The sequence below is a fragment of the Bombus terrestris genome, chromosome 4, assembly GCF_910591885.1.
Source record: "Bombus terrestris chromosome 4, iyBomTerr1.2, whole genome shotgun sequence".
Classification (NCBI taxonomy): domain Eukaryota; kingdom Metazoa; phylum Arthropoda; class Insecta; order Hymenoptera; family Apidae; genus Bombus; species Bombus terrestris.
Window position 1 is genome coordinate 9,297,470 of NC_063272.1, and position 13,728 is coordinate 9,311,197.

Sequence of the window (13,728 nt, forward strand, 5' to 3'; positions counted from 1 at the left end):
TTGGGCAAAGTATAATATGCGGCGCTGCGTAATAAAATATCATTCTGCTTCAAAAATTTCTCGCATCGGCGCTGTGGGTCGCAATCTAGAATTTTGTACATCTTTTCCTCACTGGAATAATTATAAACAAGGGTAGTAGCGAATTAGAAGATGGCAAGAAACGAATGAATCGCGTGCTAATGCAAACGAAGCTAATCGAGCATAATTCGCGACGACCGTGTAACTCTCGGTATTGTCGACGTCCTCGAGTTTTCGGTGACGATATATTGTCAATCTTAACGATAATGTGAGAAGCTAGAGCGAAGCTGAAAGGGGGGTAAGAGTTCGGCGAACGGAACGGCCAAAAACTCTTGCAGGCGATGTCAAACATGCGGCGACGAATTTCGCAGAAAAGTCTACCAAACCGACGGCGTATTTCGGCCAAGATTTGTCAGTGAAACTAGTGCCAATGAGTGTGAATATATGGCGGCGCGAGTACTTTTACTGAGCATCTTGTTTACAGAAGTGCTAAAGCCCGCTTATGCCGCAGGTGCGTCTCCCTTCTCTCCGTCAATCTAATCTGTTTATATTCGCCAAACTGATACACGCTGGACCACGCGCCTAACGTTCGTTCTTTTGTACTCTTATAGATGGTTACAATCCTGATACTCTTTCTTTTTTTACGAACTGTGCATTATCTGATTAAAATAAGAGTTAAAATTCGAATATTTTCGATTATATAGCCTTTTGAGAAAAATAATTATATTTCCTAAATATTTTGTTTATATTACTGTGACATGTATGAAAAGAAATTGTTGTAAAACAAATAGTTTAAAATATTTAGATATTTCATTGGTAAAAGATTATTTGAATTATGATATGGTAGATTTACTCTAATGATTTAAAATTTGGATTAGTATAATTTTACATGAATATATGTATACATTTGAATTCAGTGATCACATATCATCCTTTTTATACCAAAATTATGTGAAAATTATCATATTTTTTTTAGTAAACAAATGGGATATATGTCCTTTTTTTCTGTTCCTAAATATATAAATTAAAACATAAATGTGACATAATATACTATATATAATATAACAATGATTTTATAATCATTATAGTCTAGATGTATTCCATAAATTAGTTATGCTGTAAGTTTGATTTTCCATTTGCAGAATCATCTGATAATTTTATGTTTTATTTACTTTACATTCTATTATATAATATATTAAATCTCATCTTCATAATATTGATAGAGGGGGGGGGGTGATGTAATGCCATCTTGAATGTGACAGTTTATAATATTCAAAATATTTTTTAACACATCATTATAAAAATTGTAAGCTAGTACATTTTTAGATAGTGCTTTATGTTTTATACTTTAGGTGTCAAAGAAATTGGAACTGGTCTATATAACAAAAACGTGTCAAAATCAGAAAGTTTCAACATTAGTCCAATCAAAAGTTCTGGCATAACATTAGAAATTCAACCTAGTGGTCATGTGATATTAGGAAAAAAAGGAGTTACACTTACTTGTATAACTGGACCAAATCAAAATATTTCTTGGTTACACAATGGAATACCTGCACCACCATGTGGTATTGCACGTTGTACTATTCTCAAGAATGGTTCTCTTCACTTACATAAGGTACAGATTGAAAAATTTTATTTGTTATTTATCTTAAAATTAAATCAACTAAGTATTTTATTTTATTGTTATAATAGATGGTGCAAAAGTTTAAAGAAAAAAACTCTACTACAGTTAACTTTAAAGATTATTACAAAGATGAATATCGTTGTGTAACACGTACTAATTTAGGGCTTCTAAGATCATCTCCTACATTTATTCACATAGCAGGTAAGTTTTCTGTTTAACATATTGTTATTAAGCTTCCTGATTTTATAGATGATGTTAAAACATATAATTATATTTGTTTAGAACTTGCCCATGTATTTAAAAAGTCACCAGAAAATATAACTGTACAAGAAGGTGAAATTGCAAGATTATCTTGTTTAATAGATAGTGTTCCTTTTCCTCCTAATATCACATGGCAGCATAATGAAAAAATATTGTTGCCCAATCAGAGTAATTTAAAGTAAGTAATTTTTGTCAAGAATTAACAATGAAATTATTTTTTATATTAATTGAGATTATTTAATTTGCAGTAGTAAGTATATAATGGTACCACCAGGTGTTCTGTATATAAAAGCAACGAAGTTATCAGATGCTGGTTCATATAGGTTTGTATCCGTACTAGTATCATACAATTGTAAAACAATTCGTGAAATTAAATTAGTAAAGAGAAAACTATATAATATATTATCTATATTCACAGATGCATAGTAAATAATGAATTCCTAAAGAAAACCAAAAAAAGTAAGGAAGCAAAATTAACTGTTATTTCACGACCAGAGGGTAATGGATCACATATACCACCATTGTTATTTCCACAAATTTCATACAATCATTGGTTGTTAAATGGATCGAATCTTAGTTTAGTATGTGCTGCATCTGGATATCCACCACCACTTATGATGTGGTCATTTATTCCTCGCTATACTGGTATTTGATATACATATATTAACCATTTGAGACCCAGGGGTCATTGAAAAAACAGGGTCGAAAAATCCCGAGCAGCGCGATAGCGCTTGTCTTAATCGATTGCGGCACAATAGCTTTTGTCATATTTGTTACTTTATGAAATACATCTATATTATTATATATGCGTACAATTAGTTTATAAATATTTCAAGTTTTGATCAATAAAAATTATTGCGTTTAAATGTACTGGGACTTTTTGACAAAATCTAAATAGCGCGATCATGCTGCTTGGGATTCAAACATTATTTATATATAGATTATATTTATAATATACAAATGTAGTGATTTATTCATTTTTAGGTAATCATAATGTTGCACAACCTCGCATTTTGCTTAATTCTAGTATTGGTATTAATATATTGTCACTAGTAAATGTGAGTACATCTGATGCAGGAGTTTATGTATGTTCTGTAAAGAACTTTGTTACAAATAATGTGAAGATTCAAGTAAGTTATTAAAAATTATTATTAAGTATGAACATAGTTGTTCATAATTTTAATAACATGCTGCAAAAAACATTTCAGAATGTAACAGTGGATATATTAATACCACCATCATTTGTGAAGATACCTACAAATCAAGTATGTCCAAATGGGAGAACCGCAAGATTTGAATGTCAAGCACAAGGGTTACCTGTGCCTAAAATATATTGGTTAAAAGATTCATTGAATATAACAATTAATGGTAAAGTTATTCATTACAATATTTATTTATATTCATATTATAATACGTATAATTTATGTATAAACTGTTTTTGCAGGACGTAGGACTATATATACAAAAGAATTTAATAAGATGGAACTTGCAATATCAGCAACAGTTCCATCTGATTCTGGTATTTATCAATGTGTTGCTGTAAATTCTGTGGGAGAAATTTGGGCCGCAGGTCGGCTTCAAGTAAACACATCTCGTAATAGTCCTGCTGCACCTACCTCTTTGAAATGTCGTGCTCTGTCACCCGTTAAAATTTTTATTTCCTGGGAACCACCAAAGTCTCTATCACATAGCAGTATTACAGCTTATACCGTCCATTATAGTCCCGTAGGTAAGTTTAAACGATTTAATATACATAGAAATATTTATATAGTTAGTTAAATATTTTATATAGTGGTTAGTTAAATATTTTATAATGTTTTTCAACATCTTATGTTGTGTTCATCAAGAAGGAGGCAAAGAAGAAGTTTCTCCACCTGAACCGGGTAATTCTACGTCAGTAGAAGTGACGAAGCTTCTTGAACCATATACTAATTATTCCTTCTACATACGAGTGTGGAACAATTATGGTCCTAGCGATCAATCAGCCACCATTTTGTGTTCTACAGACCCAAGTGGTGCGTTATTTTTTAATGTAAATTTTATCATAAACGTAACAAAAAGCCAAAAGTATAGTTTATTTTCTTTATTCAGTTCCTAAAGGTGCACCAAAAGTAAACGCGAATATACTTAGTAGTACAAAGTTAAATGTATCATGGGAGCCATTACCTAAAAAGGAGTCTCGTGGTGTTGTGGTACAATATAAATTACAGTTGAGACTGCATGAACATCCATCTTCTCGGGTTCTTCACTTACCCGCTGACGTGGATTCTTATGTATTTTCTGGTATGTATGTAATTCTTTTTGTACAGTCTTTTGTACACTCTTTTGTATTAATTTTATTTGAAGATTACTAATCATATTCTTGAAGATTTAATACCTGGAGCACAATACGACCTACGAGTACTAGCCAGAACAAAACAAGGTTGGCCTAACGTGAGCGAATCGCAATTAGAATGGATTACTGTAACTATGCCACCAGCTGAATCTAATCAATTTATTATCAAAAATGTTGTGGATGTACAAGTATTAATAATAAATGCTTCAATTGTAAAGGTTAGTATACAAATTTTGTTAATCAAATCTTTTTAATATTATTGTATTATTGTATATAATATAATATTTATTATATATATGATATATATATATATATATATATATATATATATATATATATATATATATATATATATGAATAATATATAATATTATTATATATTATATTGTATTTCTATAATATTGAAATAAATTTTGTCATGTTAGATGAAATGGAAAATAAATGTTAGGGAAAATAACATAATTGAAACGGAATTTGATCTTTGGCAAATTTATTGTGAGAATCAAAGTGGACATAAATTAGCAACTATTTTTTTACCACAAAATGTTACAGAATATGTATTTACTAATCTTGGTAGGTATTGGTCAGAATCATTTCCAAAAAATTATGTATATGTTGTGTTCTTCTTTAATTATGTATTTATTTTTTGTTCATAATTAGATGTAAATGTTTCTTATACAATGGGCTTATGTATGATAAGTTCTGGTGAAACAACAGGCTGTTTAACAAAACAAATACATACTATTCAACTTGATACAAGTAAGTATATTATAAATATAAATTTTATTATAACATAAACGAGTTAATTAGATATATCATTTTTTCTTTTATTAATCAGATAATGTACCAATGGCCTTGGAAGCAATTCCTGTTTCACCTACTTCCATAAATGTTACATGGTCCTTAAATGGTGTGCATGAAGTGAACTCTTTTGAATTATGTTATCATGCAATTCATGTCGCAAATTCAGACGGTCCTAAATGTTTTATATTGTACGTAATATAAATTATGTATAATCTTTTTTCATTATAATTTCAATCAACATCTTTGCACTAAATATTTTTAACATCCTCTTGATAGGAATGATACAAAAGCAAATATTGACAAACTCAGACCATTTACGTTATATCAGTTTAAAGTAAGGGCCATTCAAAATAATACAAACCAAAGCAATTTTTATAGCGAATCTGTAGAATGTTATACGAATGAAGATAGTAAGTGTAGAAATAAATTATATTTATTTGTACGTTCGTATTACAGAAATGGTAATTTAACAATTTATTTCAGTCCCTGGCAAAGTAGAAGAAGTACAATGGTTTTTAGTAAATAATACAAAAGTCCGAATTGCATGGAAGGAACCGAGTAATATAAATGGTATAATACAGAACTATTTCGTTATATATACAATGGACTTAACGGATTCAGCCACAGCATGGAGAAATGTAACAGTACTTGGTAATAAAACATCGACAACTTTACCTGGTCTAACTCCAGGAAAACGGTATTTTGTCATGGTTCAAGCTATGACAAAGGCCGGTTATGGTAAACCGTCAGATCCTATAATCATTATTACTGGCGGTTCATCAAAGGTACCAAGTCCTCCAGATGAACAAAAACCACCACAAAATACAGAACTCGATCAGAGTCTTGGTAAACAAACTTATTTGCTTCAATTGTACAAGAAGTTAATTAAAATAATAAAATTTAATCTTATAATTATTTCATATTTACTTATTTTAGGTGTAATTCTTGGTGTAAGCATAAGTATTGGATTTATTACAATTTGCCTGTGCAGTATATATTGTCGAAAAAAATGTGAGAATGCTCGTATTTTGAGAGAAAGTGCGCAATCTACAAAAGGTCGTGCTTCGGTACGAAATGGAAATAGATGTTGCGCGGATCAGTCTTCTACATCAGTGAGTCAACAGATGAATACCAGAATAACACCTAATGAAATTGAACTTGCTGTTCTTTGTCCCACATCTCCAATCACAACTAACCCACATTTAGACACGAAAGTATGTAAATGTTTTTTTGTAATGTATATAAACATAAGCTTATATTTGAATAAACAGTTCTATGAAAATATATCATTGCAGGGTGGCAAATCTAATGGAATTCTTGAATCTTGTGTAAAAGAGCCTTTATTACCATCATGGGAAATAAATGGTGAACCGAAAGATATTCATATAACAAAAAATTCTCAGGTGCGAAAAATTTTCATTTTGAATAATACAAAATGATTAAATAATTTTATATATGAAACTAATATATGTCTTGAAATATAGTACAAAACAATGGACAGTGTTGTCTTAAGTACACAAAAACAAGAACAAGAGCCAGAACAAGATTTAGATGGCACACAGCTTACGGTGGTCAATTGTACTTTAGGCAGTAGCAATAGCAGTTTAAATAATAATTCTGGTTGTCCAGATGGAGATACGTCCTTACCAAAACCTATATGTATATCTGTTCCGGCGCTTGGACCAAATGGATGAAACCATTAGGCAATATATTTGCGTGTTCACATTTTCTTCCTATGCTTCCATGCAACAGGTAGGATGTAAAACTTTTCGTGCAACTTGAATCATTTGATTGCAAGATGAATATACACACAAAAGTACATACATACGTATGTATGAATTACAAGAACAGAATTCTCAAGGAAGTTAGAAGCAATGCAAGTTACTATATTTTACAAGTTTAACATGACATAACTTGTGAATAAAAATACTAACGCATACATGATTAATGTAAATAATAATGTTTTGAAAGTGCGTTGAATCTGGACACTTCAACTATTATCTTGTATATAATGTTTGAAAGCAAGTTATTATTGATAACACAGTATTTCTGCATTAGCAGTTCGGCAAGGAATCTAGTAATTTTTAGATTTCATTTTGTATGAAATAATACCGTGGCACAGATATATCATGCAAATGATACTTAATAATATTCATTAGGTAACTTGCTCATATGTATATTGACATCTATTAAAAAAAGAAAAGTATGAAAATGAAAAATAAGCAAGTGGGATGATATGAAAATTCTTGATGTGCACCTGGGTGTTTGTTAATTATGAGTATGTTCATAAAATATCATATTTCGAATAATAGTGAAAAAGTAAATAATGCATTCCTTCACACTAGAAGACAAAATTGTTAAATATCCAAATTACGGGTATGGCCTAATTTATTTCATGATATATATTGCTTTTATAGAGAGCAATAGTACTGATCATTCCAAAATCTTATGTTTTCCATTAACTAAATCTAAATTAGCAAGAGATGATTCTTAGGTTCTAAGAAATTAAAAAGAAGTACTATATAATCAGATTTTATGTATTAAAAGTATAGTCTAGGTTTTTCTTTTATTACAAATACTGTAAGTATACATATAGCATCGCAAATCTTGGCAAATATTTATTTTATTGAAAAATAAGACGTTGACAAACATTTTTAAAAAATGTATCTGAAATGTCCATATTATATAATTTAGCAGAATCTTTTTTATACTGCAAGTTTGATAACTGTATTATACACTATTGAGACATTTGAGAACAGGAAAAAATAATAATGAAATTTGTAAAAATAGCATTAAAATTTTGTAATATAAAAAAAATCTACAAAAAGAATCGAAACAATTTTAAATCATAATATTAATTTAATCACTAGAAATGTATAATATAATATATGTATTTTTTCCTGTTCATATGATAAAAATAAACCTTATGTTGTACAAGATATTTAAAGTTAACTACATCATACAAAAGCAAAAAGTGAAAAATGCGAAAGAAAATTATAAACATATTCCAGACTGGTGCATGTTACCATGACAGAAAAACCCAACACAGTACCTGATAGAATAAGCTATATCTTTTAGAGTGAGACGTAGATATGTCATGTTATTATTGTACCTCCATTAATTGTTATTTATTACATTTTACATTCAGTACTATTTTAAATGATCACATTACACTGAATTTATGCAATAATATAGTCACTACAAGCACAGTATGAAATCATGTAAAAATAGAATTAATTCAATCTGCACATGCTAGAGATTTTACCATATATTTATTACACAGAGTTTTACATCTTTGTACGAGATAATTTGTTAAACATATAATTTAAAGTCATTTTTGAAAAAATTATTCTGCCTTGTGTTGAAATGATGTTGCTATTAATAGAGATTTTTTATATTGTATATTCTATAACTAAACATTTTTGAATATAACTCATGATTTACCTATTTTTATGAAAACTCAGTACTAGTGGATTACTGAAAAATTTCACAAGATCTGATTGCAGTTTTATGAAAATAAGTAACTTCATTTAAACACTATTTATGAAATTCGTTACATATTCTACGATCACGATTATTAGAATCTCAATTAAAGATAAACTATCATAGCTATTTACTGACTTGACAGTTCTACAACAAATTATGTTTGTTATGAAACATAAACATTTCACAGATAGAATGCCTGTTTTGTGATTTTTATTTAAATGATTTGTTTTCCATTTGTTATCATATTTAACACGACCTGTTACATTTTATGTTACTGACATATAGTGGTATACTTTTATATTTGTTGAAGGTATTTGTTACTCTTCTTAGAGTTAAATAAGAAACAAGAATTGATATATAATAGTAGGCAACTAGTAACTGATCGCTCATGAATTCATTTTTCTTTTTGCATTAAAATTCTTAAAATATTTTTAAATATTTTTTGCACTGTATGTATATGTTAATTATTAAGCTTGTACAATTTTCTAACATTAATGGAATTTAAAAAAAAGAACAAAAAAATAGTTGTAAAGAAAAAGGTATTATTTTTAAGGGAAGAAAAGATAGATCAAAAGCATTAATAAAGAAAAAGAGATATAATAATTAATATGGCGACAAAATATTCCGTGGCAAATATTACGCATTTGTCATTTTAAAAAATGTTTTGATTTTATTGTATACAAATCTTAACTAATGTTTGTAGAATTAAATTGTATTTTGATCATTTTACTTTTTAGCAGCATAATGTACTGTATTTGTTAAGCGCGATATTGTTTTGTCTGCTATGAACGTAATTTTAATATAAAAAATCATTTATTTGCGTTAATTTGTACCTTATATAAAAAGTTTTCAATTTATAAGACAACATTCGTAAATTTGAAATGGATTGAAACGTATGGAGTTGAATTGGTATCATAATATCTTTGATTAATTGAGTGAATGTGATAAGTTTCAAGCTTTGTAAAAAAAAAAAAAAAAAAGAGAAAGCAAAAAATAGAGTCGCCGTGCTGTTATCTGAGCGTTTTATTTGCTTCAAAAGATTGATTACACAGTATTGAAATACAAAGCAATAAACATTGTTATCTTTAGGCTACAAATAGGAAACAGCAAGTATTGTAAATGTTATATTTAGAGTATAACGATTTATATGAAAGAAAAATATTAGAATTGAGGCTATTTTGATTACAATGTAAAAAAAAAGTATTTGTTTATCTTATAAATTATTATATACATTGATTTAGAAATATCATAATCTATTACTTTACTGCATTACGCTAAGCAATGTTTCGGATATGCATAAGGTATTATTCATACTACTTTTGTCATTTATGCATCAAATTTAATTTTCTATTATATCATTCGAACTTGTACCTTTACTAAATGATAAGGAGCATAGTACATATTATTTCATTTCACTTGCAATAGTTCTTTCACAAAGTAACAATCCAATAGTATTGGCCATACACAGACAAAGTATTAATTATGTTGTACGGCGACTCTAGTCAAGTAAATATACCTCCATAATTGCCACCCTATACAAGGGGTAGGTATGTTATATTACTTAATTTTAACTTAATCTCAGTACCTATTACACAGCACTATAATTTAGATTTACACGATTTACCTCAAAAAATTTATTACAGTGAGTAGATATAGCCAAGACATTATATTTTATTTTATATAAGATATATATGAAAAAGCAAACCCGGTAAAAGAAATTTGATGTTTGTATCATTGCCGTTAATTATAGCACTTATTCTATATCGAGAAAACTTTATTAATTTATTTTTTCATAAATCCTTATCATTTTTTTACTGGAACATACACGATTAATGTATTGCTATAATTATGCTGTTTTTTAGGGTGCAGTTACTTTGTAAATATTTTTATCTACGATTGTATATATATTAAAAAATATTAAAAGTATATATTTTAATATATTATGTATAATGAACTACATCAAATTATAATCTTATTGTTTAAAGTATTAAAACGATACACTAAATATTTAATGATATTGTTGACCCTTCTGATGCAGTATCTTGTTGTAACCAATGATTGAAATAAAATTAAAACAGTGTATCGATGTTGGTTGTGTTAAAATATATGTAAAAAATAATACCTAGCCCTAGAAAAACATTCAGTTATGAAGAACTGCAAAGGTACAGGTAAAACAAGTAAATAAATGCGTAAATGAGTAACTTTATTATGAAATTAATAACAATTGCTTCAGAATAGTAATGCTATTAATTTTACTTGGCAGTTATTGCCATTTTATTATATATTATTTTGTGTAAAAATTATGTTTACCTTTATATAATAAACTTATTAATTTTTTTGTTTGGCGTTTGGAAATATTTTCTAACTTAATGTTATTTGTACTTGATTTAATACATTATATAATTTAAATATATCTAATTTATTAAATTTATATAACCATAAGATATCATTTACTTGGAATAAAAAGATTTCTAAGTTATGAGTCACAGCTTTTGGAAGATACATATTAAGTGGAATGCAATGGATATAAAAACACAAAATCCTTCTACTTCTATAGATCTTATTAATTGTTTAACAGTTTTTATTTATACTTCCAGTCTTGAAAAATTCAGTATAAAAAGCATTTTGGCGATGTACATAATTCTCTAAAATATTTATCCAAATAACATTACATGTTATAATATATCGTGTTTAGGCATGTAAATAGTCTAGTTTTATTCTTCAATATTTTTCAACTTAGTTATTCCTATAATGTCGAAACTGACTAGCAACCCTAAGGTGCAAAAATTTTATACCTCAAACTATAGTAAAATTAAGTACATTAATTCCTACTTTATCACATTTGCAATAGGCTTATACATGAAATCTTCATATTCCATCTGTACTTTTTTATAAACTCGACTAACAATATTTGTTAGAAGGTAAAATACGAGTAAGGTGTGTAACATACAATAGAGTATGTAACTTGCATAGATTACTAGGCACAAGGTGAAACGCTCCAAATGTTATTTCATACAAATTATTGTAAGCTTTTTCAATATTTGATCTTGGCAGTCTATATTGCTAAAATTCATAGAACCAAGGAATGTGGAAATATCTTCATGTTTACATAATCATCAAGAACCTATAAATAAATAATTGACATAATACCTTCCTCATTAGAATTTATGTTCTCTTAGCCACATAAATAATTATTTACCTCTTTCAAAGCATCTTTTGTGAGTTTTGGATAAAGATATGTAAACCCAACACTCGATAATTTTCCTGTCTGTAGATATAAATGCTTATTGTAAAGAAGTTCTTGATCTATGTATGGAGATAGAGGACTATTTTCCACACCATCTTTATTGCAAGCTTCTGCCCAAGGTCCCATATGTTTGTCATTGACTTCTTCAACAACAGAACTCATATCTGTCTAAAATAAATAAACAAAATAACCCACATCAGAATTAAAACCTGCATTATAATTCAAAGAAATTATATCTGAATTTCTTAGTAGTAAGAGAAAGAAATAGTGTAACAAATTTTCTTCCATACTTTGGCTAGTGTAGATAGTGCAGTACCCCAATAATCATGATTGATATTAAATAATTCTGAAACTATAGCACTGATTGATCCTTGAGTTGAATCACCTTCGTCAACAACGTTATATGTTTGACCTACAGTTTCTGGCCTATTTACTACATGCCAAATAGCCCTGGCTATATCCCTCACATGAACTGTGTTCATGTGAAGATCTGGTCCCCAAAGTAACTTCATCATTTCTCCCAAATGTTTATAAACAGCTCCTACCACTAAACGTGGTGCTACACAGGGGAAATTAATTTGCATATATAAAATATTTGAACAAATTATTTGTTCATTTTCTATTAGGCAATAAATTATTATTACCTAATCCATTTCTATCACCACAGCCATATACTATGGCTGGTCTAAGGATTGTAAAGTTTAAATTTGGTATGATTTTTAAATCATTCTCTACTTGTAACTTATACTTTGCAACAAATGTCCATGGTTCTCCAGCATCTTCTTCTTTGAGAGAATTCTATGGAAATATTACAGATTACTAATCTTTGCAATAGATTGTTTAATGCAAAAATATCAAAGTTCACATACTTTGTCAGAGGTACTAAAATTACCAGAAGATATTTCTACATAACGATCAACTTGTAATTTTGCAGCTTGTTGAGCACAATTCATACTCAACTTATAAATTCCTTCTTTATATACAGGATCTGTTTGACTGCTCTTTGTTTCTCCAGCACAATTGATTACAAAATTAATCGGATTGTCAGATAAAAATGCATTTTGACAAGATACTATAAATAAATATTCAAAGGCTAATTATGAAGTACATGTTCAACAAAACAATTATTATCGTAATTGTTTCGCTGAAAATAGATAGGCGCTTATCAAACTTTAAATTACCAGTGTTGATTAAATTTGCGCTCTTAAATTCGAGCAAAGGATGCTCGAATAATTGCTGATGTTTAGTATTCAGCCAAGCAGTTTGCGGCGGCACTTTATCCACGACACGTATAAAGGACACAAGATCGTTATCCAGTAGATATTCCACGAGATTACGTCCTATGAAACCGCATCCTGTTTCAACGATAAAACTTCTTTTTAGTTGTTTTGTTTGTCACTTCCGCTGTATGCTATCATATGAAGTGGAATATGCTCACCTCCTAAAATTATTACTCTTGGCTTTTTATTAGAACCAGACGTTGCCATAATTATTTGTCATTTAAATCCGTTATTCCTTTGTTAAGTTTCGTCCACTTTTGTCAAAGTAAGAAGAACGTTATGCGTTATGACACTTCATAAAAAGACTTCAGTTAGAGATATGGTTATCAAATCACTGTGCGACCAGCCTTCACCTAACCTCAAAAATATGCCGCAAATAAATGTGTTACCACTACCACCGTTCTATACCGATGCCTTTCGTCAGAATCATCGATGCTGAATGTAGTTTTTGATTGCCTTAAGTTAGAAGAAGACAGAATCATGAGGTACCGTTCACTGACGATTCTCGGTTGCAGTTTAAAAATGCCTTCTCCTAAGTCGCGCATCAATCACTAACAAACAAAATATGAAGAATACCTACCGAAAAACGAGATTATGAATGATCAATATGCTACTGGCCGAGTTTCAAAACTGATGCGAACGCGGTCGATAGAGATACTTTTCTACCTTATCG

The 13,728-nt window shown here is 29.0% G+C and overlaps 2 protein-coding genes across 3 annotated transcripts; one reads left to right on the top strand and one right to left on the bottom strand.

Annotated features, from left to right (window-relative positions):
* The first annotated feature begins 119 nt into the window (after positions 1-119).
* Positions 120-10,614, top strand: LOC100644286 (protogenin). Of its 2 annotated transcripts, none has more exons than XM_003395052.4 (20): positions 120-529; positions 1,371-1,633; positions 1,711-1,843; positions 1,925-2,081; positions 2,152-2,226; positions 2,322-2,548; positions 2,888-3,033; positions 3,112-3,271; positions 3,348-3,632; positions 3,751-3,918; positions 3,995-4,186; positions 4,272-4,456; positions 4,664-4,811; positions 4,899-4,997; positions 5,077-5,230; positions 5,319-5,452; positions 5,526-5,888; positions 5,979-6,256; positions 6,338-6,445; positions 6,527-10,614. In XM_003395052.4, exons 1-20 carry the CDS (start codon positions 463-465, stop codon positions 6,734-6,736), a joined length of 3,552 nt encoding a protein of 1,183 aa, XP_003395100.1. In that variant the 5' UTR covers positions 120-462; the 3' UTR covers positions 6,737-10,614. The 2 variants fall into 2 exon arrangements, with proteins under 2 accessions (XP_003395100.1, XP_012163532.1); XM_012308142.3 differs by having other exon boundaries at positions 3,754-3,918.
* Positions 10,615-11,071: 457 nt separating this feature from the next.
* On the bottom strand, positions 11,072-13,622 carry LOC100644395. Its single transcript, XM_003395053.4, has 7 exons — positions 13,214-13,622; positions 12,957-13,130; positions 12,645-12,847; positions 12,420-12,573; positions 12,066-12,334; positions 11,728-11,943; positions 11,072-11,652 (listed from the first exon to the last, which is right to left on the bottom strand). Exons 1-7 carry the CDS (start codon positions 13,260-13,262, stop codon positions 11,599-11,601), a joined length of 1,119 nt encoding a protein of 372 aa, XP_003395101.1. The 5' UTR covers positions 13,263-13,622; the 3' UTR covers positions 11,072-11,598.
* Between the last annotated feature and the right edge of the window lie 106 nt (positions 13,623-13,728).

Bases quoted from the DNA above. Each gene is read 5' to 3' on its own strand.
- LOC100644286 (XM_003395052.4), top strand. From the start codon at position 463: ATGGCGGCGCGAGTACTTTTACTGAGCATCTTGTTTACAGAAGTGCTA. The intron at 4,457-4,663 runs GTTAGTATACAA...TTGTCATGTTAG, and splicing joins TAAATGCTTCAATTGTAAAG to ATGAAATGGAAAATAAATGT. The intron at 5,453-5,525 runs GTAAGTGTAGAA...AATTTATTTCAG, and splicing joins ATGTTATACGAATGAAGATA to TCCCTGGCAAAGTAGAAGAA.
- LOC100644395 (XM_003395053.4), bottom strand. From the start codon at position 13,262: ATGGCAACGTCTGGTTCTAATAAAAAGCCAAGAGTAATAATTTTAGGA. The intron at 13,131-13,213 runs GTGAGCATATTC...TCGTTGAAACAG, and splicing joins AAGAGTAATAATTTTAGGAG to GATGCGGTTTCATAGGACGT. The intron at 11,944-12,065 runs GTATGGAAGAAA...TATTTATTTTAG, and splicing joins CACTATCTACACTAGCCAAA to ACAGATATGAGTTCTGTTGT.